The 24,084-nt window shown below is 41.9% G+C and overlaps 1 protein-coding gene across 3 annotated transcripts in view; it reads right to left on the reverse strand.

Moving 5' to 3' along the window:
* Nucleotides 1–13,935, reverse strand: part of LOC135526042 (kinesin-like protein KIF13B) — a 91,686-nt gene extending 77,751 nt beyond the window's left edge. For all 3 annotated transcript variants that reach the window (XM_064954073.1, XM_064954072.1, XM_064954074.1), the window contains exons 1-3: nucleotides 13,743–13,935; nucleotides 12,868–13,213; nucleotides 6,435–6,528 (exon numbers count right to left, since the gene is read on the reverse strand). In XM_064954073.1, coding sequence (XP_064810145.1) covers nucleotides 6,435–6,528; nucleotides 12,868–12,937 — 164 coding nt within the window. In that variant the 5' untranslated portion in view covers nucleotides 12,938–13,213; nucleotides 13,743–13,935. The remainder of the gene's footprint in view (nucleotides 1–6,434; nucleotides 6,529–12,867; nucleotides 13,214–13,742) is intronic.
* Between the last annotated feature and the right edge of the window lie 10,149 nt (nucleotides 13,936–24,084).

Consider the following 24,084-nt stretch of genomic DNA (forward strand, 5'->3'; position numbering starts at 1 on the left):
CAAGCAATAAGGTAAATAATTATTGCACCATCTAAACGGCTGTCAAATGTATTTTCTGCTGTTTGAAGCTGTTACACAAAATTGAAAGTAAAAGATGCAAAAACAAAACTTAAGAATGGGAAGCATAGAAACACCGCACGTAGAATAGATCTACCGCTTATTAGACTTCCTTTCAATTAGACTAACAGATCTGTAACTCACATTTCTATGTGAATTTGGTCAAGACGCCCAAAAAGTTACATTTTATTTAACCAGGAAAAGCCCATTGAGAACCAGAGCCTCTATTTTAAGGGAGACCTGGCCAAGGCAGCACAAACAATCAATACAATACAGAATTAAAAAAATATACAATTTAACATGATCCAGCATTTTTTCTTTTTTTTTTACATTTACACTCCTCTGTTAGTCTCCAATCAACATTTTTAATTCATTCAGTGGCACTAACATATGTAGATAAAGCATGGGATGTAGACTATTCCATGCCTCTGGTGCACAAAATGAGAAAACAGTTTCGCCTAATACTATACATTGCATTCAGAAAGTATTCAGACCCCATGACTTTTTCCACATTTTCTTAAGTTACAGCCTTATTCTAAAATTGACTCAATAATCTACACAATTCCCCCATAACAAAGCAAACAGGTTGAGAAAAAAAGTATTCAGACCCTTTGCTGAGACTCTAAATTGAGCTCAGGTGCATCCTGTTTACATTGATCATCCTTTAGATGTTTCTACAACTTGGTTGGAGTCCACCTGTTGTAAATTCAATTGATTGGAAATTATTTGGAAAAGGCATACGCCTGTCTATATAAAAGGTCCAACAGCTGACAGTGCATGTCAGAGCAAAAACCAAGCTATGAGGTCGAAGAAATTGTCCTTAGAGCTCAGAGACAGGACTGTGTCGAGGCACAGATCAGGGGAAGGTGAAATTGCAAATATTTCTAAACCTGCTTTTGCTTTGTCATTATGGGGTATTGTGTGTAGATTGATGAGGGGAAAAAACAATCCATTTTAAAATCAGGCTGTAACTTAACAAAATATGTAAAAAGTCAAGGGGTCTGAATACACTGTAAACGTCCTGGGGACTTTAAGTAGCAATCACCTAGCAGACCAAATATGGTAACTGCTGATGGTGAAGGAGGAGACTAGAATACAGATGTTGAGGGAATTTACCCAAAATGACTTTGTAGATGAACACATACAAATGTAGTATTCTGCGCATATAAAGTGAGGTCCAAACCACCATTTGGTACAAGGTGCAATGGTGGGTGAGTGACTTGGCATTTGTAATCCAGCGCAAGCATGCATGATAAACAGAGTCCAGTCTCTGTAAGACAGAAGAGGCTGCTTCCATATACACAACAAGTCACCATAATCAGCTTTAACAGAAAAACTATGACATTTGATGTTCTTAGTACACAACAATGCTTATACCACATCAAGGAGCCACTTTTGAGGTCTGGGAAAAATCTAAGTTTTCATTTTTGGGTGTAGATACGCTTTAATTTAAGTGGCAACAGCAACTTGTTTGGTTTTATTTTATTTCACCTTTATTTAACCAGGTAGGCTAGTTGAGAACAAGTTCTCATTTACAACTGCGACCTGGCCAAGATAAAGCATAGCAGTGTGAACAGACAACACAGAGTTACACATGGAGTAAACAATTAACAAGTCAATAACACAGTAGAAAAAAAGGGGGAGTCTATATACAATGTGTGCAAAAGGCATGAGGAGGTAGGCGAATAATTACAATATTGCAGATTAACACTGGATTGATAAATGATCATGTACAGGTAGAGATATTGGTGTGCAAAAGAGCAGAAAAGTAAATAAATAAAAACTGTGGGGATGAGGTAGGTGAAAATGGGTGGACTATTTACCAATAGATTATGTACAGCTGCAGCGATCGGTTAGTTGCTCAGATAGCTGATGTTTGAAGTTGGTGAGGGAGATAAAGGTCTCCAACTTCAGCGATTTTTGCAATTCGTTCCAGTCACAGGCAGCAGAGTACTGGAACGAAAGGCGGCCGAATGAGGTGTTGGCTTTAGGGATGATCAGTGAGATACACCTGCTGGAATGCGTGCTACGGATGGGTGTTGCCATCGTGACCAGTGAACTGAGATAAGGCAGAGCTTTACCTAGCATGGCCTTGTAGACGACCTGGAGCCAGTAGGTCTTGCGACGAATATGTAGCGAGGGCCAGCCGACTAGAGCATACAAGTCGCAGTGGTGGGTAGTATAAGGTGCTTTAGTGACAAAACGGATGGCACTGTGATAAACTGCATCCAGTTTGCTGAGAAGAGTGTTGGAAGCAATTTTGTAGATGACATCGCCGAAGTCGAGGATCGGTAGGATAGTCAGTTTTACTAGGGTAAGCTTGGCAGCGTGAGTGAAGGAGGCTTTGTTACGGAATAGAAAGCACACTCTTGATTTGATTTTCGATTGGAGATGTTTGATATGGGTCTGGAAGGAGAGTTTGCAGTCTAGCCAGACACCTAGGTACTTATAGGTGTCCACATATTCAAGGTCGGAACCATCCAGTGTGGTGATGCTAGTCGGGCATGCGGGTGCAGGCAGCGATCGGTTGAAAAGCATGCATTTGGTTTTACTAGCGTTTAAGAGCAGTTGGAGGCCACGGAAGGAGTGTTGTATGGCATTGAAGCTCGTTTGGAGGTTAGATAGCACAGTGTCCAATGACGGGCCGAAAGTATATAGAATGGTGTCGTCTGCGTAGAGGTGGATCAGGGAATCGCCCGCAGCAAGAGCAACATCATTGATATATACAGAGAAAAGAGTCGGCCCGAGAATTGAACCCTGTGGCACCCCCATAGAGACTGCCAGAGGACCGGACAGCATGCCCTCCGATTTGACACACTGAACTCTGTCTGCAAAGTAATTGGTGAACCAGGCAAGGCAGTCATCCGAAAAACCGAGGCTACTGAGTCTGCCAATAAGAATATGGTGATTGACAGAGTCGAAAGCCTTGGCAAGGTCGATGAAGACGGCTGCACAGTACTGTCTTTTATCGATGGCGGTTATGATGTCGTTTAGTACCTTGAGTGTGGCTGAGGTGCACCCGTGACCGGCTCGGAAACCAGATTGCATAGCGGAGAAGGTACGGTGGGATTCGAGATAGTCAGTGACCTGTTTGTTGACTTGGCTTTCGAAGACCTTAGATAGGCAAGGCAGAATGGATATAGGTCTGTAACAGTTTGGGCCCAGGGTGTCACCCCCTTTGAAGAGGGGGATGACTGCGGCAGCTTTCCAATCCTTGGGGATCTCAGACGATATGAAAGAGAGGTTGAACAGGCTGGTAATAGGGGTTGCGACAATGGCGGCGGATAGTTTCAGAAATAGAGGGTCCAGATTGTCAAGCCCAGCTGATTTATACGGCTCCAGGTTTTGCAGCTCTTTCAGAACATCTGCTATCTGGATTTGGGTAAAGGAGAACCTGGAGAGGCTTGGGCGAGGAGCTGCGGGGGGGCCAGAGCTGTTGGTCGAGGTTGGAGTAGCCAGGCGGAAGGCATGGCCAGCCGTTGAGAAATGCTTGTTGAAGTTTTCAATAATCATGGATTTGTCGGTGGTGACCGTGTTCCCTAGCCTCAGTGCAGTGGGCAGCTGGGAGGAGGTGCTCTTGTTCTCCATGGACTTCACAGTGTCCCAGAACTTTTTGGAGTTGGAGCTACAGGATGCAAACTTCTGCCTGAAGAAGCTGGCCTTAGCTTTCCTGACTGACTGCGTGTATTGGTTCCTGACTTCCCTGAACAGTTGCATATCGCGGGGACTGTTCGATGCTATTGCAGTCCGCCACAGGATGTTTTTGTGCTGGTCGAGGGCAGTCAGATCTGGAGTGAACCAAGGGCTGTATCTGTTCTTAGTTCTGCATTTTTAGAACGGAGCATGCTTATCTAAAATGGTGAGGAAGTTACTCTTAAAGAATGACCAGGCATCCTCAACTGACGGGATGAGGTCAATGTCCTTCCAGGGTACCCGGGCCAGGTCGATTAGAAAGGCCTGCTCACAGAAGTGTTTTAGGGAGCGTTTGACAGTGATGAGGGGTGGTCGTTTGACTGCGGCACCGTAGCGGATACAGGCAATGAGGCAGTGGTCGCTGAGATCCTGATTGAAGACAGCGGAGGTGTATTTGGAGGGCCAGTTGGTCAAGATGACGTCTATGAGGGTGCCCTTGCTTACAGAGTTAGGGTTGTACCTGGTGGGTTCCTTGATGATTTGTGTGAGATTGAGGGCATCTAGCTTAGATTGTAGGACTGCCGGGGTGTTAAGCATATCCCAGTTTAGGTCACCTAACAGAACAAACTCTGAAGCTAGATGGGGGGCAATCAATTCACAAATGGTGTCCAGTGCACAGCTGGGAGCTGAGGGGGGGTCGGTAGCAGGCGGCAACAGTGAGTGACTTATTTCTGGAGAGAGTAATTTTCAGAATTAGTAGTTCGAACTGTTTGGGTATGGACCTGGAAAGTATGACATTACTTTGCAGGCTAACTCCTCCCCCTTTGGCAGTTCTATCTTGACAGAAGATGTTATAGTTGGGTATGGAAATCTCTGAATTTTTGGTGGCCTTCCTGAGCCAGGATTCAGACACGGCAAGGACATCAGGGTTAGCAGAGTGTGCTAAAGCAGTGAGTAAAACAAACTTAGGGAGAAGGCTTCTGATGTTGACATGCATGAAACCAAGGCTTTTTCGATCACAGAAGTCAACAAATGAGGGTGCCTGGGGACATGCAGGGCCTGGTTAGCAGCGTTTCTGTAGCACGCATATGATGGCAGAGTTTGCTAAACAATTGCCACTGGATTGATGCAAATTATCACAATGATATTCTGCCAGGTAGGCATAGGCTATTTTGTAGTTAACATTTAATTGAGAAGATTTTGGGGAAAGCCTTTCCATCTCCCAGAAGACGGTTGTCATGACCATCATTGCTTAACGGTTACACAAAGTGGTAGACCAACGCTGGTAATTACCGTTACTTTGCTTCAGAAAGTTGAAAGTTCAGAAAGGGAAATACAAATCAACGACACCTTGTTCATGTCTTTCGATAATCTTGGGCAAAATAATATATTTAGGTGATTTCCTACTTAATTCAATACATTTTTGAATATTGTTGAATTCCGTTGGGCCACCCGAGTGGTGCAGAGGTCTAAGGCTCTCAGTGCTAGCTGTGCCACTCGAGATTCTGGTTTCAAGTCCAGGCTCTGTCGCAACAAGCCGCGACCGAGAGACCCGTGGGGCGGCGCACAATTGGCCCAGCGTCGTCCGGGTTAGGGGAGGGTTTGGCCGGCAGGGATGTCCTTGTCCCATCGCACTCTAGCGACTCCTGTGGCGGGCCGAGCACAGTGCACACTGACATGGTCGCCAGGTGTACAGTGTTTCTTCGGACACATTGGTGCGGCTGGGTTAAGTGGGCATTGTGTCAAGAAGCAGTGCGGCTTGGTTGGGTTGTGTTTCGGAGGACGCACGGCTCTCGACCTTTGCCTCTCCCAAGTCCGTACAGGAGTTGAGGCGATTGGAAACCACAAAATTAGGGAGAAAAAGGGGTAGGGGAAAAAATGTATTTAAAAAAACAATTGTCTGGATTCCGAGCCCCCCCCCACCACCAAAGAAAAACTAGGCAAAACACTGGGTCATGTGAACTCGTGCCATTGGAGGCATCTGGGACCCTGGGGGTCTGTAGAGGCTCTATGGGAGTGAGCGAGGAGGGCCTCTACTCCATTCATCTCTTCATCCCAGCAGCAGGTCCCACAACACGAACCCAGCTCCACCATTAAAGTGTAAGCAGTGTGAGGGCAGCAGCCAGCTCCATCTTTCTCCTCCAAGTTTAAAACCTAGTCCACCCACCAACGCTCACACCATTGTCATCCGAAGGAAAATAAAGGGAAATAAAGAAAAGAGGCAGAGAAAGAGAGAAATGATAGCGCTTCTTGTTTACCCCCATAAAAGTCAGCCGAGGATCTTTACTGCCGACAGATGCTAAAGCAAACATGTTTTTTCTCTTTCTTTTCTTTTTCCTCATTCCCTAGCTTCTCCAAATGTAATGGGGTTTCATGATCTCAAGGCGTTGACCCCGCCGTGACCTGCCCTGCATTGTCGGGGCAACGGAAGGGTTGAGATAAAGAGAGGAAGTCAGCCGGAGGAGAGTTATGCTCCAACACACGGAAGAATGAGGAGAGGAGCAGCAGGCAGCCTGGGCTGTCTACTGGCATACACACACAGACACACACTCTCTCCACACAAACAAACACAGACTGTTCAACCCCCCCCCCCCCCCCCAAAATCATTGTTCACTCAGCAGGTGACAGACTGTCGACATGCAAACACAGTCATGCGACATTCTCCAAATCCCCTTACTGGACTCAAACTCTTTCAACAGCTGAAACGGATTCCCATGGGCACACACAGAAACACACACACCAACCTGGAGTCTCCCTTGCCCAGGTTTCCACCACCTGGGTGAAGGATGGTCTGGTTGCCTTCCATATCCACAATACATTTTGTGTTCAGGTCCTTTTCTGTGAGAGGGAGAGATGAAATAGAAAAGGTTCAGAACAACTTCCAGGTGCAGGGTGGGTACATAATCATGGGACTAGAAAGGAGAATATCTGTATACTGTTTAACCTGCACCAGGCCAAGACAGAGTTTAATGCAACCACATTACATCAACATGGTCAACTTTGAAAGCATTTAAGTAGTGTGAAGACTGAGAGATGCACATTTGGGAATGTATAACATAGGGTTCTGCCAAGAAAAATAAGCTTTAGTTAAGTGATTGGTGGGTACTGGGTAGGCATCGGCCCAGGCTTGTTGCCTTTCATCTTGGAGGTGAGCTGTAACTCAATTGATAACTGTAGAACAAAAGGGTCTAAAACTTTTAGTCCTCCTCACACAAATGCCCTCATCACGTGACTTGGGACACTGACTCAATCACACTTTGACCCTGGCCCTCTGGTTCCAAACCATGACTTAAAACTTGGCCTCGGAGACAACAGCTATCACTCACACAACTCAGGTTTGGCCAATGCAAGAAAGAGAGAAATGGCCAAGCAATGCTGGTCCAAATGGCTCAGTACTACTTATTAGATTGGACATACTGCTGACTATGGCAAAAAAAACAAGGTTGTTCGATCAATTCCTGCAAGGGTCACACAAAGGCTACTAATGGATAATGAAGCAGGCCTATATTGCATTAAGTCACATATTGTGATTCACATTCACTGTAAACATGTCTGATGAATGACCATGTAAATGTTACTTTATCAAAACTGGAAAGTGAGAACTTATTTTTTCTCCATCATAGAAAACCCATTTAAAAATAATTTCTTGAATTCCAAAACTGCTCTGTGGGCACAATGGGTGTGCCATTATTTTTGGCTGCCCTGTTAGTTAGCACATTGTAGCTAGTGCAGCCCAGCGCTGCCATATGGAAGCCTAATAATAGCAGCATTAATTATTGGGCTCTCCATCTGTACTGCTGGCCTAAATGTGGGCTCATCCCCTTTCGACACTGTCAGTTTGCTCATTTCAAAATTGTGCTAAGGAACAAAACACACTTCAACAGTATTATGATTTAGCCTAGATTTCCTCTGTACTTACTGTACTGTGTCTAGAAAATTATTCCTCACTGACTGCATTCTTATAGATGTTGTTATTATTATTAACCAAACAACCAGTTCATTATTTTCAAAACCCTGTGTTTGCTCTTGACCCTTGGGGTCCAATATTCACAATTCCTCACATTTTTAGCATCGACAGGAATACACACAAACAAAGAGGCCAGTTGACAAGACAAACTCACACAGACACCCAAACAAAACATTCACTACTTGGCTATGTAAACAACCACACACATTCAATTTCAAACACATCTATGAAACTGTAAGTGTGTCCAGAGGAAAGGCTAGTCCGGCATTATGTTCATTAGGACACCCAATGGAAAAGGTTTTAAAACCTTGAGTGTTTCTATTGGACACATCCCGATAGTAGTCCCTCACAGTTTGTCCATTTTCTTCCATTGCTTCCTACTGAACATGATCCATGGCCATGTCAATGCAAACTGCATAGAGGTTTTTTTGCATAGGGGAGTTGTATGGAGAGGTAGCACTGCCCTATGGAGGCTGGGGCAGAGGGGGTGGGAGGGACCTTCGGGTGAGTGACTCCCGCTGGCTGCAACCCTTCTCCCTCAGAGGAAGCACGGGCTTCCTCCCTCTTCCCCTCTTCCCTTCCTCCCTCCATCCTTCCCCCTCATGCACTGGTGACCAGTAACCACCGAAGGAAAGAGGTAAACTGTATACTTGTTGGGGTCAAATTGGGTTTAAGAGTCAGTGCTGGTACTGTGAAGGAATCCAAAGACTTAGGCTTCAGTCAAATCCCAAATAACAAGACGTGATCTTGAGTGCCTTGCCAGTGTCACAGCCGTGTTTCCCTGAACCGAGTCACTGAGCGTCTTTATTGAGCACACTGTGTGTGTGTGTGTGTCATCATCACACTGGTTTGAGCGCCATTACTCCGTTATCACTGTCACTGGTATGGGTCAACCAGTTCGCCTGTTGTGTGTGTGTGTGTGTGTGTGTGTGTGTGTGTGTGTGTGTGTGTGTGTAAGCTCCAGCAGCCTCGCATACCAGTCTGGCAGTACAGATCAGTGTGTGGTCATACACCTGCTAATGTTCTGACCAGCTGACTATTCTGTGACTTTCGGTAATAGCATTTGATCTGCTTTTTCTCAAAGGAAATGAACAGAGGAAAAAAGATATACATCTTATGTGAAATGCAACGGAGAAGTGACGGTAATATCCTAGTATTCTCTCGTCTTTCGTCAGATTCTTTCCAGTACCAGCTCATTTTCCATTGGCAAATTAGCTTTCTTCCATGCGGTAAGTGAAACAGCACCGGGCTTAGTTGGTGGTACAATAGGCATGACATCAATGTGGAAATGGAAAGGCAGTGTATATGATGTGACTGGGTTGGAGCCGATGGGGTCGTTCTTCGAAGACCTGGCCTCCCACCAGTAACTCCTCTACGGCCATGAGAACATGGTCAGTTATGCAACGCTAGCAAATAGTCCTTTCAGACTGACTCCCTTCCTGCCTTTGTCCAGCACAGCTCTGAGTCTGACTAGTGCTGAGCGATTAACCAAAACGTTGTTTTATATCCTAAAAAGAAAACTACATTGACGACGTAGGATGAATTACTTGAATTCCATGTAGTTTTTTTTGTGAACCCAATGTGCCGTTTCTCTAGAGGGAAATCAAATCATTCTTGAGAGAAATCAAGTCAAGAACTATGTGGGACACTGGGCTGAAGGGAGTTTGTAGTTTTCATTAAGCAAATATTGAACCTAGTTCAGTGCAGATATGTGGTAAATGACTACAATGACAATCCTTTGAGCCTGTTCTTTCTTTTTTTACAACTGCTACGTTAGACACACACAGACCGCATGAGAAAGGAATGTACACAACACAACAAGAGTGAATGATTGAGACAGTTTGTGTAAGTATGCCTTATCTACTTTAAAAGAACTTGTAAAATGATTGTCAGACAGCTCTGCAGCTCTAAAGGCTAGCCTAGCTAAATAGGATGACTGAAAACGGTACAGTATGGGGAATGAATGTTCACTACTTATTTCATAATAGATTTAATGTTTTAAATTATCGAAAACTGAAAGAAAAAAATATATAATTTTGTAAAAAATCTAACCGAAACAACCTTTTTAAAAAAACACTAAAATCGCTCGGCACATAAATGAGCCCTTGTCATAATACATTTGAGATGTCAGTAACTTAGAAATCAAATGTACAGTTACATCAACAGTGTGAAGCAGAAATGTAAGTTGTGTTCTGATTTGTGGTTATTAACAATTGTATTACAGTGTATCTTCAAAGGAGAAACTTCAGTCTAGTGTCTGTTTTGGTGGGAATCCAATTAAATTTGCAGACAGTAGGCTACTAATCAAAATGGACAAGGATAGGTGTAGTGCAGGATATAACAGTGTCAAGTGGATACTGCCTGCCCTGGGCTTGTTTCATTGCATGACTGGAGAATACACGAGAAAGAGCGCTGGTAAAAATTATGTCTTGTGACCGATTTCTACGCTCTGTAAGAAGGAACACGTGACATGGCCCGCTACATTGTAGCTAGACTCAGTATTTTCCACCTCGGTAGACTCTCGTACTTCCGGACATGTTCTCCCGTGGCTAAATTCGACTGGGGGCACACGGCTAAAATATCCTTTCTTCCCTCCAAGTGGCATTCATTGCCAGCATTATAATTGACTGAATCATTTGAGTGCGCGCAAAGATTCATTAAACGGGAGGCATGAGACTACACTTGTTCAGGCCGATCACACCGTTTAACACTAAATCCATAACTTCTTGAATAGGCAGCTCGTTTGTGTATTATAGGTCAGGAATATTTTCAAATTCATGCTATCCCACCCAATAGTCTGGCCTGATCAAGCAAAATGCCAATGGATGTTGTTGGCTGTTGAAATCATCAAGCAAAAGTCATCTCTAGACATCTCTAATATACAGTATCAGTCAAACGTTTGGACACACCTACTCATTCAAAAGGTTTTTCTTTATTTTTGCTATTTTCTACATTGTAGAATAATAGTGAATACAAACTATGAATAACACATATGGAATCATGTAGTAACCAAAAAAAAGGTATAAACAAATCTAACCATATTTTAGACTTGAGATTCTTCAAAGTAGCCACCCTTTGCCTTGACAGCTCAGCCCACTCTTGGCATTCTCTCAACCAGCTTCACCTGGAATGGTTTTCATATAGTCTTGAAGCAGTTCCCACACATGCTGAGCACTTGTAGGCTGCTTTTCCTTCACTCTGCGATCCAACTCATGCCAAAACATCTCAATTGGGTTGAGGTCAGGTGATTGTGGCCAGGTCATCTAATGCAGCACTCCATCACTCAACCTAGAGGTGTTTTGGGTCATTGTCCTGTTGAAAAACTAATTATAATCCCACTAAACCCAAACTCAATGGGATGGCGTATTGCTGCAGAATGCTGTGGTAGCCATGCTGGTTAAGAGTGCTTTGAATTCTAAATAAATCACTGACAGCTGTCAGTGTCAACAGTAAATCACCCCCACACCTCCTCCATGCTTCATGGTGGGAACCACACATGCGGAGATCAGTTCACCTACTCTGCGTCTCACAAAGACACGGCGGTTGGAACCAAACAGCCAAAATTTGGACTCATCGGACCAAAGGACAGATTTCCACCGGTCTAATGGTCATTGCTCGTGTTTCTTGGCCCAAGCAAGTCTTCTTCTTATAAGTGTCTTTTAGTAGTGGTTTCTGTGCAGTAATTCAACCATGAAGGCCTGATTCGCACATCCTCAGACCAGTTGATATTTAGATGCGTCTGTTACTTTGCTAGGTAAAGCTCCGCCTTATCTCAGCTCACTGGTCACCATAGCAGCACCCACCCATAGCACGCGCTCCAGCAGGTATATCTCACTGGTCACGCCCAAAGCCAATTCCTACTTTGGCTGCCTTTCCTTTCAGTTCTCTACTGCCAACGATTGGAACGAACTGCAAATATCACGGAAGCTGGAGACTCATATCTCCCTCACTAGCTTTAAGCACCAGCTGTTAGAGTAGTTCACAGATCCCTGCACCTGTAAATAGCCTATCCAACTACCTCATCCCCATACTGTATTTATTTATCTTGCTCCTTTGCACCCCAGTATCTCTACTTGCACATTCATCTTCTGCACATCTATCACTCTAGTGTATAATTGCTATATTGTAAATACTTCGCCACCATGGATCATTTATTGCCTTACTTCCCTGATCTTACCTCATTTGCACACACTGTATATAGACGTTTTCTACTGTATGTTTGTTTATTCCATGTGTAACTCTGTGTTGTTGTGTGTCAAACTGCTTTGCTTTATCTTGGCCAAGTCGCAGTTGTAAATGAGAACTTCTTCTCAACTAGCCTACCTGGTTAAAAAAAGGTGAAATAAAAATAAATTATCTCTGTGAAGCATTTATTTGGGCTACAATTTCTGAGGCTGGGAATTCTAATGAACTTATCCTCGGCAGCAGAGGTAACTCTGGGTTTTCCTTCCCTGTGGCGGTCCTCATGAGAGCCAGTTTCATCATAGCACTTGATGGTTTTTGCGACTGCACTTAAATAAACTTTCAAAGTTCTTGACATTTTCCGTATTGACTGACCTTCATGTCTTAAAGTAATGATGGACTGTTCTTTCTCTTTGCTTATTTGAGCTGTTCATGCCATAATATGGCCTTGGTATTTTACCAAATATGGCTATCTTCTGTATATCAACCCTACCTTGTCACAACACAACAGATTGGCTCAAATGCATTAAGGAAAGAAAAATGAAAAATGAAAGAACTTTTAAAAAGGCTTTTAACATGGCACACCTGTTAATTGAAAAGCATTCCAGGTGACTACCTCGCGTTGCTGGTTGAGAGAATGCCAAGAGTGTGCAAAGCTGTCACCAAGGCAAAGGGTGGCTACTTTGAAGAATCTCAAATATAATATTTTGATTTGTTTTTAACCTTTTTGGTTACTACATGATTCCATGTGATATGTCATAGCGCTGATGTCTACAATGTAGAAAATAGTTAAGAAATAAAAAACCCTGGAATGAGTAGATGTGTCCAAACTTGGAACTGTATGTTCATGAAAACATGGATAATAATGCGTTTACTACAGACACTGCCCCAGGGAGTGACCCATGGCAGGCAAGGGTCTGGGCTTTGATTCACTAAGAGGTTATCGATTAGACCCGTTTCACAGCAACTGAGCCGAGTGTCAAGCTTCGTGTCATCAATTTAGCGATAACCCAGCTAATGTTACTTACCTCTCCTGTTCATAGGACGAACACGGACTGCGACCTTCACGTTCGAGTCGTTCAGACTGGTGTCGCCCATTGTCAGACGGACAGACAGTGCGTCTGTCTCGGTGATAAATTAGAGGCGCTCTCCGGATGATAACAATGATGCCCAATGGACTCTTGTGGACGAATCATCCAGAATCCTTGAAATGTGCTGCTAGCTGCCTGGTCAGCCAGCTAGCTTTAAGGGTTCGTCCTAAAACATGGCATTTTCCATCATTGCACAATGTCTTGCTGGGAGGAAAATTCTCTCTCCAACAAATCTTCAATAAACAGCTATCCTCCAGTTACTGTATGTCCCGAGGGGTTTGAGCTGTAAAATACAATCCAGAAAATGCATCAATACATGCTGCAAAAACAAGCAAGAAATCTGTTTAGCATCACACTGGACCCATTTGATTGTCTTCGCAAAACAAGACTAGAGGACAAACGTTAACTTAGTGTGCTAACATAACGGTTGTTTTTATGATGCAGACATGCATTTGGCATTCACATATTATTAGCATTTAAGACTCAGCTCAACAATATCAATTAATAGTTCGTGAATTGGCAATGGAGTCAAATAAATGGAATAGTCGAAGCCACCTTGGAGTTGAGCTAACCTAGCTAAATATCATTAGCTAGCTAAGACTATTTTCTGTATTCAAACAAATGACAGCAAACATTGATTAAAGGGCACGCCCAACAAGCATACATCACATAATTTAAAGTGTAAACCAACCACGATAGTTTAAATAAGCAAATAACCTATTTGCTTTGCGACCAAACCCCTTGCCTTGCATTGGCTGACAAAATTAGCTAGCTAACGGGCTGGGTCTAGGGGACTCAACTTCACGACTTACAAGAAAGTGCGGGGGCTCAATCTACCGGCTAACGACGCTGCTCCGTGTTTTAAAATCCAATCTTCGGAATGGTGCTGTGTGGTTTCAATTTCGTATATCTTGGCCAAATGTTCCACCTGTTCGGCGAGCAACTCCCCGTCAGCACAGTGTTCCGTTAATTCTGTTCTCGAGCTCTCAAACTGGGATAACCTCGTGCACGCCCTTTCCGGCAGGGAAGGTCGGGAGCAAAATATATTACGCTTGACCGAAGTTCCACTGCCATAACGTTGCAGAGAGATGTGTTTTTTTTTGTGTTCGAAAACAGTCAAGTCATGATTTATCTATTACTTGAAACAATGTAACTGTTTATCTCACGTGAAATACATTATATTTCAAAGTGCAACGTTGAGAATCTAGCACATTGTAGAAAGTAAGGCAGAAAGAGACCTTCGCCATAATAGTAAGGTCAAACACATCAAAACGTTGTGTTTACAGTACAAGCGTCGCACAGGCACAATGGATTTGAAAAACATCACTGCTGTTCACACTCCGTAGTCTAAAAATTATAGTGTGAGGAAGATTTAGCCTGGTCTCATAGGCTAGACGTAACATAGTAAACGTAAATCCGGGAAACTCAAATTAGGATGATTACAGTATGTTGTGTTTGGTATGGTTACATCAGACAGAAGGTCACTTAAAGTAAAGATTCACCTATTTTGAATGTTTTATTGTTTTATGCATCTATAGCCCGGGTCAATTCATGTTTTCATGTGTATCTGAGATATTGGCATTCAGTATGATGTAGCACTGAGATAAAGCCGCTCTCACTACACTGGAAGTTAATAGGAATATTACTTTTATATCAAGAAAATGTCTATCATATATATGTCAGATTTAAAAAATTACCTATGTCATAACGCGGTAGGTTGTCTTCTCTTCTGTCCAGGGTGCATTGCATGGTGCCGTTGCGAATGTCAGACTCCATTCTGAGGTCGAATCGATCTGCAGGTTGAACATGGTGAAATTGTAGACCCCTAATTGATAGTGCAGTTTGTTTAGGTGATTTTACAATTAACTAGCTACTTCACATGCTGATACTGACTTTGGTATTATTGCGTGTAGCTGCGTATGCTAGCTAGTTAGCTAACCAGCCAGCCCATAGAGAGAGCATTGTATTGTGGTCGACTTGAACTGCAACAGATTTCCAAATCTTGCAACCAATCTTACTCTAACAACAAAATGTTAAATGTGTTCACAAAAAATATTGTTCTAACATATCAGTGTCATCTAACACTGTAAATTATAGAAATTAGTGGTTTTGGGTGGATTTTTCCATTTAAGTTAAAAACAAAGGGAGTGTGGATGGGTAGCCATATAACGTGAATGTCTAGCAACCCAAAGGTTGTATGTTCGAATCTCATCATGGACAACTAATTAGCAACTGCATTAAACTTTTTAGCTACTTTCCAATTACTTGGCATGTTAGTTAACTCTTACCCTCTCCCTAACCTTAACCCTTTTAGCTAACCCTTCCCCTAACCTTAACCCTTTAACCTAACTCCTAGCCTAGCTAACATTAGCATTAGCCATCTAGCTAACATTATTGCTAGCCAGCATACGTTTTTGCAAATTCGTAACATACTATATGAATTGTAATTTGTAACATATCATACAAAATGAATGATTGACATCCACAAACTAATGCATACCATACTATACCAAACAACACATACCATACTAAATCCCAAATTTCTGCACAGAATAATAAGAAATGCTCTGAGACCAGGTTGCAGCCCTGCACCTTGGAGCCGGTGTGAGGTATGGGTCGGAAAAGATACCTCAATGCAGGGATGTACCCCAAATTGCACCTTTATCCACACTGATACATCGAGGAGAATTAAATACTGCTAGTTTTCCCAGAAAACTGACCTTTTCATTCTCTTGCTAGCTAGTAGTAGCCACCGCAGCCATTTTGAAATGGCAGTGTCAGCCAATCAGCTCCTTTGTTATACAACGCAAGTGCCATTCCATAATGGCTGCTGTGGCTACTGCTAGTTAGCATGAGGACAAAAGGGTAGTTTTCCGGGAAAACTAGCAGTATTTCAATCTTCTCAATGGAGCAATGTGGATAATTGTCAAATGTGGAGTACAGTGGCATATGAGGTACATTTTCCCGATCCATATCTCGCGCTGTGTCCACAGTGTTTTAATGTAACCATCATTGCGTTCTGACCACAGTGCAGCTCAGTGTAAAGAAGCGTAACGGTAGAGTCGGTATCTTCTGGCAAAGGCCTACATGGTCCCCTGTATTGTTTGTACATAGTATATACAGTTGAAATCGGAAGTCTACATACACCTTAGCCAAATACATTTAAACTCAGTTTTTCACAATTCCTGAAATTTAATCCTAATAAAAATTCACTGTCTTAGGTCAAGTAGGATCACCACTTTATTTTAAGAATGTGAAATGTCAAAATAATAGTAGAGAGAATTATTTATTTCAGCTTTTATTTCTTTCATCACATTCCCGGTGGGTCAGAAGTTTACATACACTCAATTAGTATTTGGTAGCATTGACTTTAAATTGTTTAACTTGGGTCAAACGTAGGCCTCCTTGCTCGCACATGCTTTTTCAGTTCTGCACACAAAATTTCTATAGGATTGAGGTCAGGGCTTTGTGATGGCCACTCATATACCTTGACTTTGTTGTCCTTAAGCCATTTTGCCAATAACTTTGGAAGTATGCTTGGGGTCATTCTCCATTTGGAAGACCCATTTGCTACCAAGCTTTAACTTTCTGACTGATGTCTTGAGACATTGTTTTAACATATCCACATAATTTCCCTGCCTCATGATGCTGATCTATTTTGTGAAGTGCACCAGTTCCTCCTGCAGCAAAGCACCCCCCACAACATGATGCTGCCACCCCGTGCTTCACGGTTGGGTTGGTGTTCTTCTGCTTGCAAGCCTCCCCCTTTTTTAAACAAACATAACAATGGTCCTTATGGCCAAACAGTTCTATTTTTGTTTCATCAGACCAGAGGACATTTCTCCAAAAAGTATGATCTTTGTCCCCATGTGCAGTTGCAAACCGTAGGCTTTTTTTTAAATGATGGTTTTGGAGCAGTGGCTTCTTCCTTGCAGTGCAGCCTTTCAGGTTATGTCGATATAGGACTTGTTTTACTGTGGATATAGATACTTTTGTGTCTATTTTCCCATTATGTCAAGCAAAGATGCACTGAGTTTGAAGGTAGGCCTTGAAATACATCCACAGGTACACCTCCAATTGATTGCAATTATGTCGATTAGCCTATCAGAAGCTTCTAAAGCCATGAAATAATTTTCTGGAATTTTCCAAGCTGTTTAAAGGCACAGTCAACTTGGTGTATGTAAACTTCTGACCCACTGGAATTGTGATACAGTGAATTATAAGTGAAATAATCTCTCTATAAACAATTTTTGGAAAAATTACTTGTGACATGCACAAAATAGATGTCCTAACCGACTATCCAAAACTATAGTTTGTTAACAAGAAATTTGTGGAGTGGTTGAAAAACAAGTTTTAATGACTCCAACCTAAGTGTATGTAAACTTCCGACTTCAACTGTAGGTCTAATGCAGTGTTGGTCGGTACCGTTTAAGATAAGGGAAGACTATACATTTTTTTATTAGTATGTCCTTATTTCTATTATAGCATATTAGATGACTGTCATTCATAATCCTTTCACCCAGCTCAATGTAACATCGATAGGTTTAGGCTACTACATGATATTAAAATGTTCCCTGTACCCATCATGAGGTTGCTACAACCTAGCCTATGAATGAAAGTTTACAATGTAGGTGCACAGGTTGTGAGAACTTTGAGTAATCAAAGTGACAGACATTGACACATTCAATACCGTCTTGCACACTCTTGCCTGCATCTAGCTGATCTAGAGTATAATCAATAGTCCAAAAATTAAAACGAGAGTTTCTATTTGACAAATGAAAGTATGTTTATTCATTCTGTTTGCTTCCGTTTAATAAACGTTATTCAACAGAATCGGCGGAATGAATACACCCCTGATCGTTGTATAATTTCTTCTTGCATCTACGCGCTGTCCTCTTCTCCCTTTATCCCTTCATTTGTGGACTTCAGTGCACAACACATAAGCTGTCTCTGACCAGGCAAAAAAATCTTTCCAAGCCAAACCTTCATATCATAACCACTAACTGCTACACACAGCCTACATTGTTGTTACCATATTAGTTAACTTCATAGTCAACATAGCTACTAGAACTAACACGTTAGTAAATCTGCTACAATAATGCAGTACAGTGTACAGTCAGCAAGCAGTTTAGCAGTTACACCTCCGGGCCCGTGGCAATAAATTAATGAAACCAAAAGCGTACCTTGATTTGGAAGAGTTACAGTGTTGGATAGCCATAGCCAGCTAATGAGTATAGCATCCCTCTCTGTTTGAGCCTGGTGTTTGAGTCAGCTAAACTAGCTAGCTGCATTCGTTAGCTAAGAAAGTGAAACTGAAAAAGGTACAACAAAATATAGCTCTCTCTCTTCTTCATTTTTTTTCTCTTTCTTTGAGTCAACTACTCACTATATTTTATGCACTGCAGTACTAGCTGGCTATAGCTTATCTTTTCAGCACTAGATTCCTTCTCTGATCCTTTGTTTGGGTGGACAACTTTATTTCATGCTGCAAGAACTCTGATACGTTGGACGGCATCTTCTGGAAAGTATCATAATTAATGTGTAAGTCTATGGAAGGGGGTGAAAACCACAAGCCTCCTGGGTTTTGTATTGATGTCAATGTACCCAGAGGAGGATGGAAACTCGCTGTCCTCCGGCTACACCATGGTACTACCCTACAGAGTGCTGTTGAGGCTACTGTAGACCTTAATTGCAAAACATTGTGTTTTAATCAATTATTTGGTGACGTGAACATATCTAGTATAGTTTCATCTGAAAATTATAACTTTTTAATGTTTCACTATTTTTATGAAATTCACTGTGAAGGATGCTCTTCCCCTTCACCCCTTGAGGAGCCTCCACTGCTCTAATGTTGTATTTGACCACCACATTCCTCTACTCTATCTTTACTGGTTTTATGAGATTAATATCACTTGCATCAAATCCAATTATTGACTGTTTTCAGTATACAGAGATTGCCTTTGTATAGAATCTTTCTGTCAGTCACTCAGTCAGTCTACCAATCAACCCAACTTCAGTCAGTGTGAGCTGGCTGCCAACCAAACAATGCTGTCACCATTCCTCAGTGTCGATCATAAAACACCATTCCATGACCGGAACAGTTAATAATTTCATATAACCAGCTAGCACCCTAATTAGGACTGAATCAACTGAGCTATAAAAGAGGGATCCCCCTTACAACACGTCTAACACTCATCAATACAGATTTATGTCAGGTTCCAAAATATCATATTTTAAAGGACCCTGTGCTGCTGGCCTTTGGTGCTTCCTGGTTCAATGCAAAGCATATGGGGAGAATCTCAATGGCAGGGACATCTGTCTGTCTCTTCCAATGGGTTTTGAGAAGAAAGTGAGGAGAGGACTCAAGGAGTAGCAATTGAGATTATCCCAAAGTCTGGCAGCTGGGACCGCTTAAAGGGAAACTTCACTGCTTGACACTTTTTCCAGTGTCCTTACATAATTCTGAGTGGTGAAAGGTGTTTTAGGCATAATTATGCACTATAGTGGTATTTTTTAATTGTCACGCCCGGTGAGTTCAACCAATGACATCATCGGTTGATTGAGCCTGCTGTCTGATCTAAAAACGAATAGAATTGTCATGTTTTGTAGCTTTTGTTTTTCGCCGATTGCACGGTTACGCTAGCAGCGAGAAAATATGATTGTCCATGTTCAGTACTGTAGAGCCATTGGACCTGTTGCTATCTGCCAGGACATTACAGGATATCTAGGTAGATGTTTTTTCTTTCTGGCTTTGTAAATACTAGAGCCTGATGGGAGCTCTACTTCATTGTCCAATTGTGTTCCCACCCTCGAAGGCATTCTTTTCAAAACGGAGGCAGTACTAGTTTCTACAGGTTCACGGGAGCTACAGTATGTTAGTGCACTGTCTATCAGAGATGACTAAATAATTACAATGGCCGCTTCTGATTACTCTTTCCAAGAAGTGCTGGACAACAAAACATTTTGTTATGTTCTTTTACATAGGAACATATAGACTTTCTTAAATTTGAGCCGGAATAAACTGAAGAAGAGTTGAGATTGTGAGACCAGCAAGCAGCGCAGGCAGCCTAGACCAGGGCTGTGGTTCAGTACGTTTTTATGCTCTGGAATGTTCAATTGAACGGAAACGGTGCTGTACTGAAAGACCAGTTGAAATATGGGGAGGGTTGAGGATTGCTGTCAGCATGGGTAATTCCCTTTAAATACATCACTCATTGCTTCCAGCCACACCTCGTCCCACCCACCAAACATACCTCAAAGTCTCTACAAGAACGCGTTGGGGAAATGCATCGTTCAGTATAAACCGATTCGCAACAAAGCAAACATTCAAGCGAAATGAACGCACCTCCACGGAACCCGGAGGGTAAATGACAAACGAGTAAATTGTTTTTCTGTCGGTAAAATAGCAAGCTAACAAAATAAGCTTTGTTTTTATACAAGGCAGTGTTGTTCACTACAGTACAATTTCTTGATCGATTTGGCTATAACGGGGCTTGCTAGTACTACTACAAGCCAAGCTAGTCAAGTTTAGCTAGCTTTGTTTGCTATACCTAAAATGTACTGTAGTCTAATGTTATAGTTAACAAGCCTCAGTGCATCTCATTAGGAGCGAAACTGGAGAAACGTTTTGATGATGACGAAGACTAACGGAATGACTTTGGCTTTATGACTCATTTGTCTTGGAGTAACTATACCTGTGTGTTGTAGCTGGCTAGCTAATGTATGTCTGTAAGATGTCTCATATTCTACACCCTGCTGCTACAGTAGGAATACAGACGGTACACAACAATTGCCCATGAATGTCTAATAGCGTTTTCATCTTTCTCTCACAGACAACACCGCTTGGATAATCTCAAAAGGAGATGTGAAAGGTCCCATAACAACAATCTCCCCTTCTATCAAAGAGACTCCAAACATCTCACTTGCACCCCTAAAATGCACCATGCAAGTGTTCCCTTTGTGGAACTGTACTATTTATTACAGGCGTAGTATATGTTTTATTCTACTGTATACTTTATGTCATGCATTCCCTTAACTGTTCCTTCATACTGCTGTGTAAACTCAGCTCGGTCTCCAGAGCAAATAAACTGTCTTGAATACAAGTCATGTCTACTTATTTGCCATATTGACAGACTTACTATTTTATTGAAACAGGTTTACTTGCTTAACGAATGGAAGTTTAAATGATACACCAACTCACCTGCAGCATTTTTCTTTTTTTTACTCAGTAAGATTGTAGCTAGTTTATCCAAATACATTTCATGAATATAACAATGATTTGATGAAGACGTTGAAGTCAACACTTTATTGGTTTCTGATGCAGCTGGAATCATTTAGTCAATTGTCAGTACTCTGGCCCAAAAAATATTATAGAAAACATTTGGTCAAACGCCATTATATATATCAATTATGTACAAGAGCTAGCAAAATGTATACCACAATGTAGTTGTGAGCATACTAGACATTCTATATTATACTACAACATCACTCGAACTCAATGTGGATTTTGTGTTGGTTGAATAGTTCAGGTAAGTTCCAGAATGTTCTTCAGCTGGAGAACCCCATCTTGTGTTCAATAACGGCAGCTGGTTTAGCAGGCTTGGCAGAGAAATTGGGTTTGGACAAGCCTCTCCCTGAAGTGATGGGTTCTGGGCTCGTACAATTTCTTCACCACCCACTGCTCCAACCTCTTGTAGAGGATTCGTTTGCACTGCAAGTCTCCTGGAAAGACACAAAGACTGATCATGAGGATATGTAAAACGTCCAATACAGTACTGTACTGGGTACTGTAGACTGGTATGTGTTTTGTTACACTCAGCCAATGATGGGGCATTGAGATGGGGGGCCAATTCCACGTTAACAAAATTGCTCTGAGACTCTGATTTTCACTTAAAATGTGTCAAACAAAAACCATTGATTTCAAAGTTTAAGTTTAACTCTATGCACAAGGACTATTTCCTACAATTTACACAGAACATTTGACAAAAAACAATTCACTGGAAGAACTGTGCAGATGCAAGGTTTGGTAACAGAATTTCAGTAAAATCTACCTCAGCTTTTTGTGACCACGTTTTACTTCAACATTATTGCATTTTGATGTATTTTTTTATACCTTAACTTTTTTCTGGTTATGTTTATAAAACATTTTTTACATCTGTTTGACCAGAAATGAAAGCCTTTGCTTATTCCTAATTCATTTGTTTTGGAAGGAAAATGGTTGAAAAATGTATATAGTACATTCGAAAAGTATTCAGACCCCTTCACTTTTTCCACATATTGTTTTATGTGACAGCCTTATTCTAAAATTGATTAAATAAAAACGTTCCTCATCAATCTACACAAAATACCCCATAATGACAAAGCAAAAACAGGTTCAGACATTTTTGCTAATTTATTGAAAAAAACAACCAAAATAATTTATTTACATAAGTAATCAGACCCTTTGCTATGAGACTCGAAATGGAGCTCAGGTGCATTCTGTTTCCATTGATCATCCTTGATATGTGTCTAAAACTTGGTTGGAGTCCACCTGCTGTAAATTCAGTTGATTGGACATGATTTGGAAAGTCACACCTGTCTATATAAAGTCCCTCAGTTGACAGTGCATGTCAGAGCAAAAACCAAGCTATGAGGTTGAAAAAACCTGCTCCAGAGCACTTGGGACCTCAGACTGGGGTGAAGGGTAACCTTCTAACAGGACAACGATCCTAAGCACACAACCAAGACAACGCAGGAGTAGCTTCGGGACAAGTCTCCGAATGTCCTTGACTGGCGATCGAACATCTCTCTCTCGAGAGAGAGACCTGAAAATAGCTGTGCAGCGATGCTCCCCATCCAACCTGACAGAGCTTGAGAGGATCTGCAAAGAAGAATGGGAGAAACTCCCCAAATACTGGTGTGCCAAGCTTGTAGCGTCATACCCAAGAAGAATATCTACCGCTTCTTAGACTTTCTGTCAATGAGCATGACAGATCTATATCACATATTTCTATGTGAATTTGGTCAGGATGCCCAAGAAGTTACATATTGCAGCTTTAAGAAGAGAAATTGTAGAAATAGGAGGGTTTATGACTTTGTGGCTATGGTAACTAGTGACGACTGGAGTATTCACATCAACTGGATCAACCTTCACTGTGCAGTACTACCTCCTGAAATCACTATGAATTGTGAATATTTTGGTTTGCTTACAACCATGAAATGTAGAGAGCTGTTTCTACCAGCGAGGTGCAGAAACGCTCGTATTTGTGTGTAGTGGGGAATTTCTCGATTTTTATGACACTTATGATATGTTAATAACATATTAATGGACATATACAGTGAAATAAAGCAGCAGTGACATTTCCCTTTAAGCCTTGTTCACACTGCAGGCATTAATGCTCAAATCAGTTTTCGTTTTCAAATACATTTTGGAATACTGACTGTCCACAGGTAAAGTTACAGGTGACCAAATCAGATTTGTTCGTGTTCAGACAGCATTCATTTGCTGACATGCCTATGCTAGTTGTCATGGTAATGAGGCTGCTTGGTAGTGGTGCTTGTTGCTTCCTCTCACTCCGAAATTGTTGTGCAGCAAACTCAGGTGACAGTAATGCCTACAATGGAAGTTTCCTAGTTGCTTTGATCCAACTTTCAAAACGAGTCCTTTTTGGCTAGCTAGTTAGCTAGCTTTTTTTTTAGTTTGCTAACGTTAGTACATTCGCTCAGCTAGTTAGCTGCCAAATTTTATTTTCAAGCTGTCAGTAACTACAGTAGCAAGAAACAAGATATGATAAATAACAGTCTAAAAAACACGTAGGGGCAAATAAATCAGATTTGACATTCAGCTTTGTATCTGATTTCAAACCACCTATGGAGATGGTTTGAAATGTTGCTTGAAATATCCGATTCCATGTGCTTTTTGGCTGTTCAGACTGTTCAGACAGGATAAAGATCAAATCAGAATTCCAAAACACAGGGTTTTAGTCTCTCTAGACCACAGGAGGTTGGTGGCTGCTTAATTGGGGAGAACGGGATCATGGTAATTACTGGAGCAGAATTGGTGGAATGGTATCAAACACATTGTTTCCAGGTATTTAATGCCATTACATTAGCTTTGTTCTCCCCTCAGCAGCCCATGTGCTCTAGACAGACAGGTTGCTTCCGGCATTGTATCAG

The sequence above is a fragment of the Oncorhynchus masou genome, chromosome 32 (genome assembly GCF_036934945.1).
Source record: "Oncorhynchus masou masou isolate Uvic2021 chromosome 32, UVic_Omas_1.1, whole genome shotgun sequence".
Lineage (NCBI taxonomy): Eukaryota > Metazoa > Chordata > Actinopteri > Salmoniformes > Salmonidae > Oncorhynchus > Oncorhynchus masou.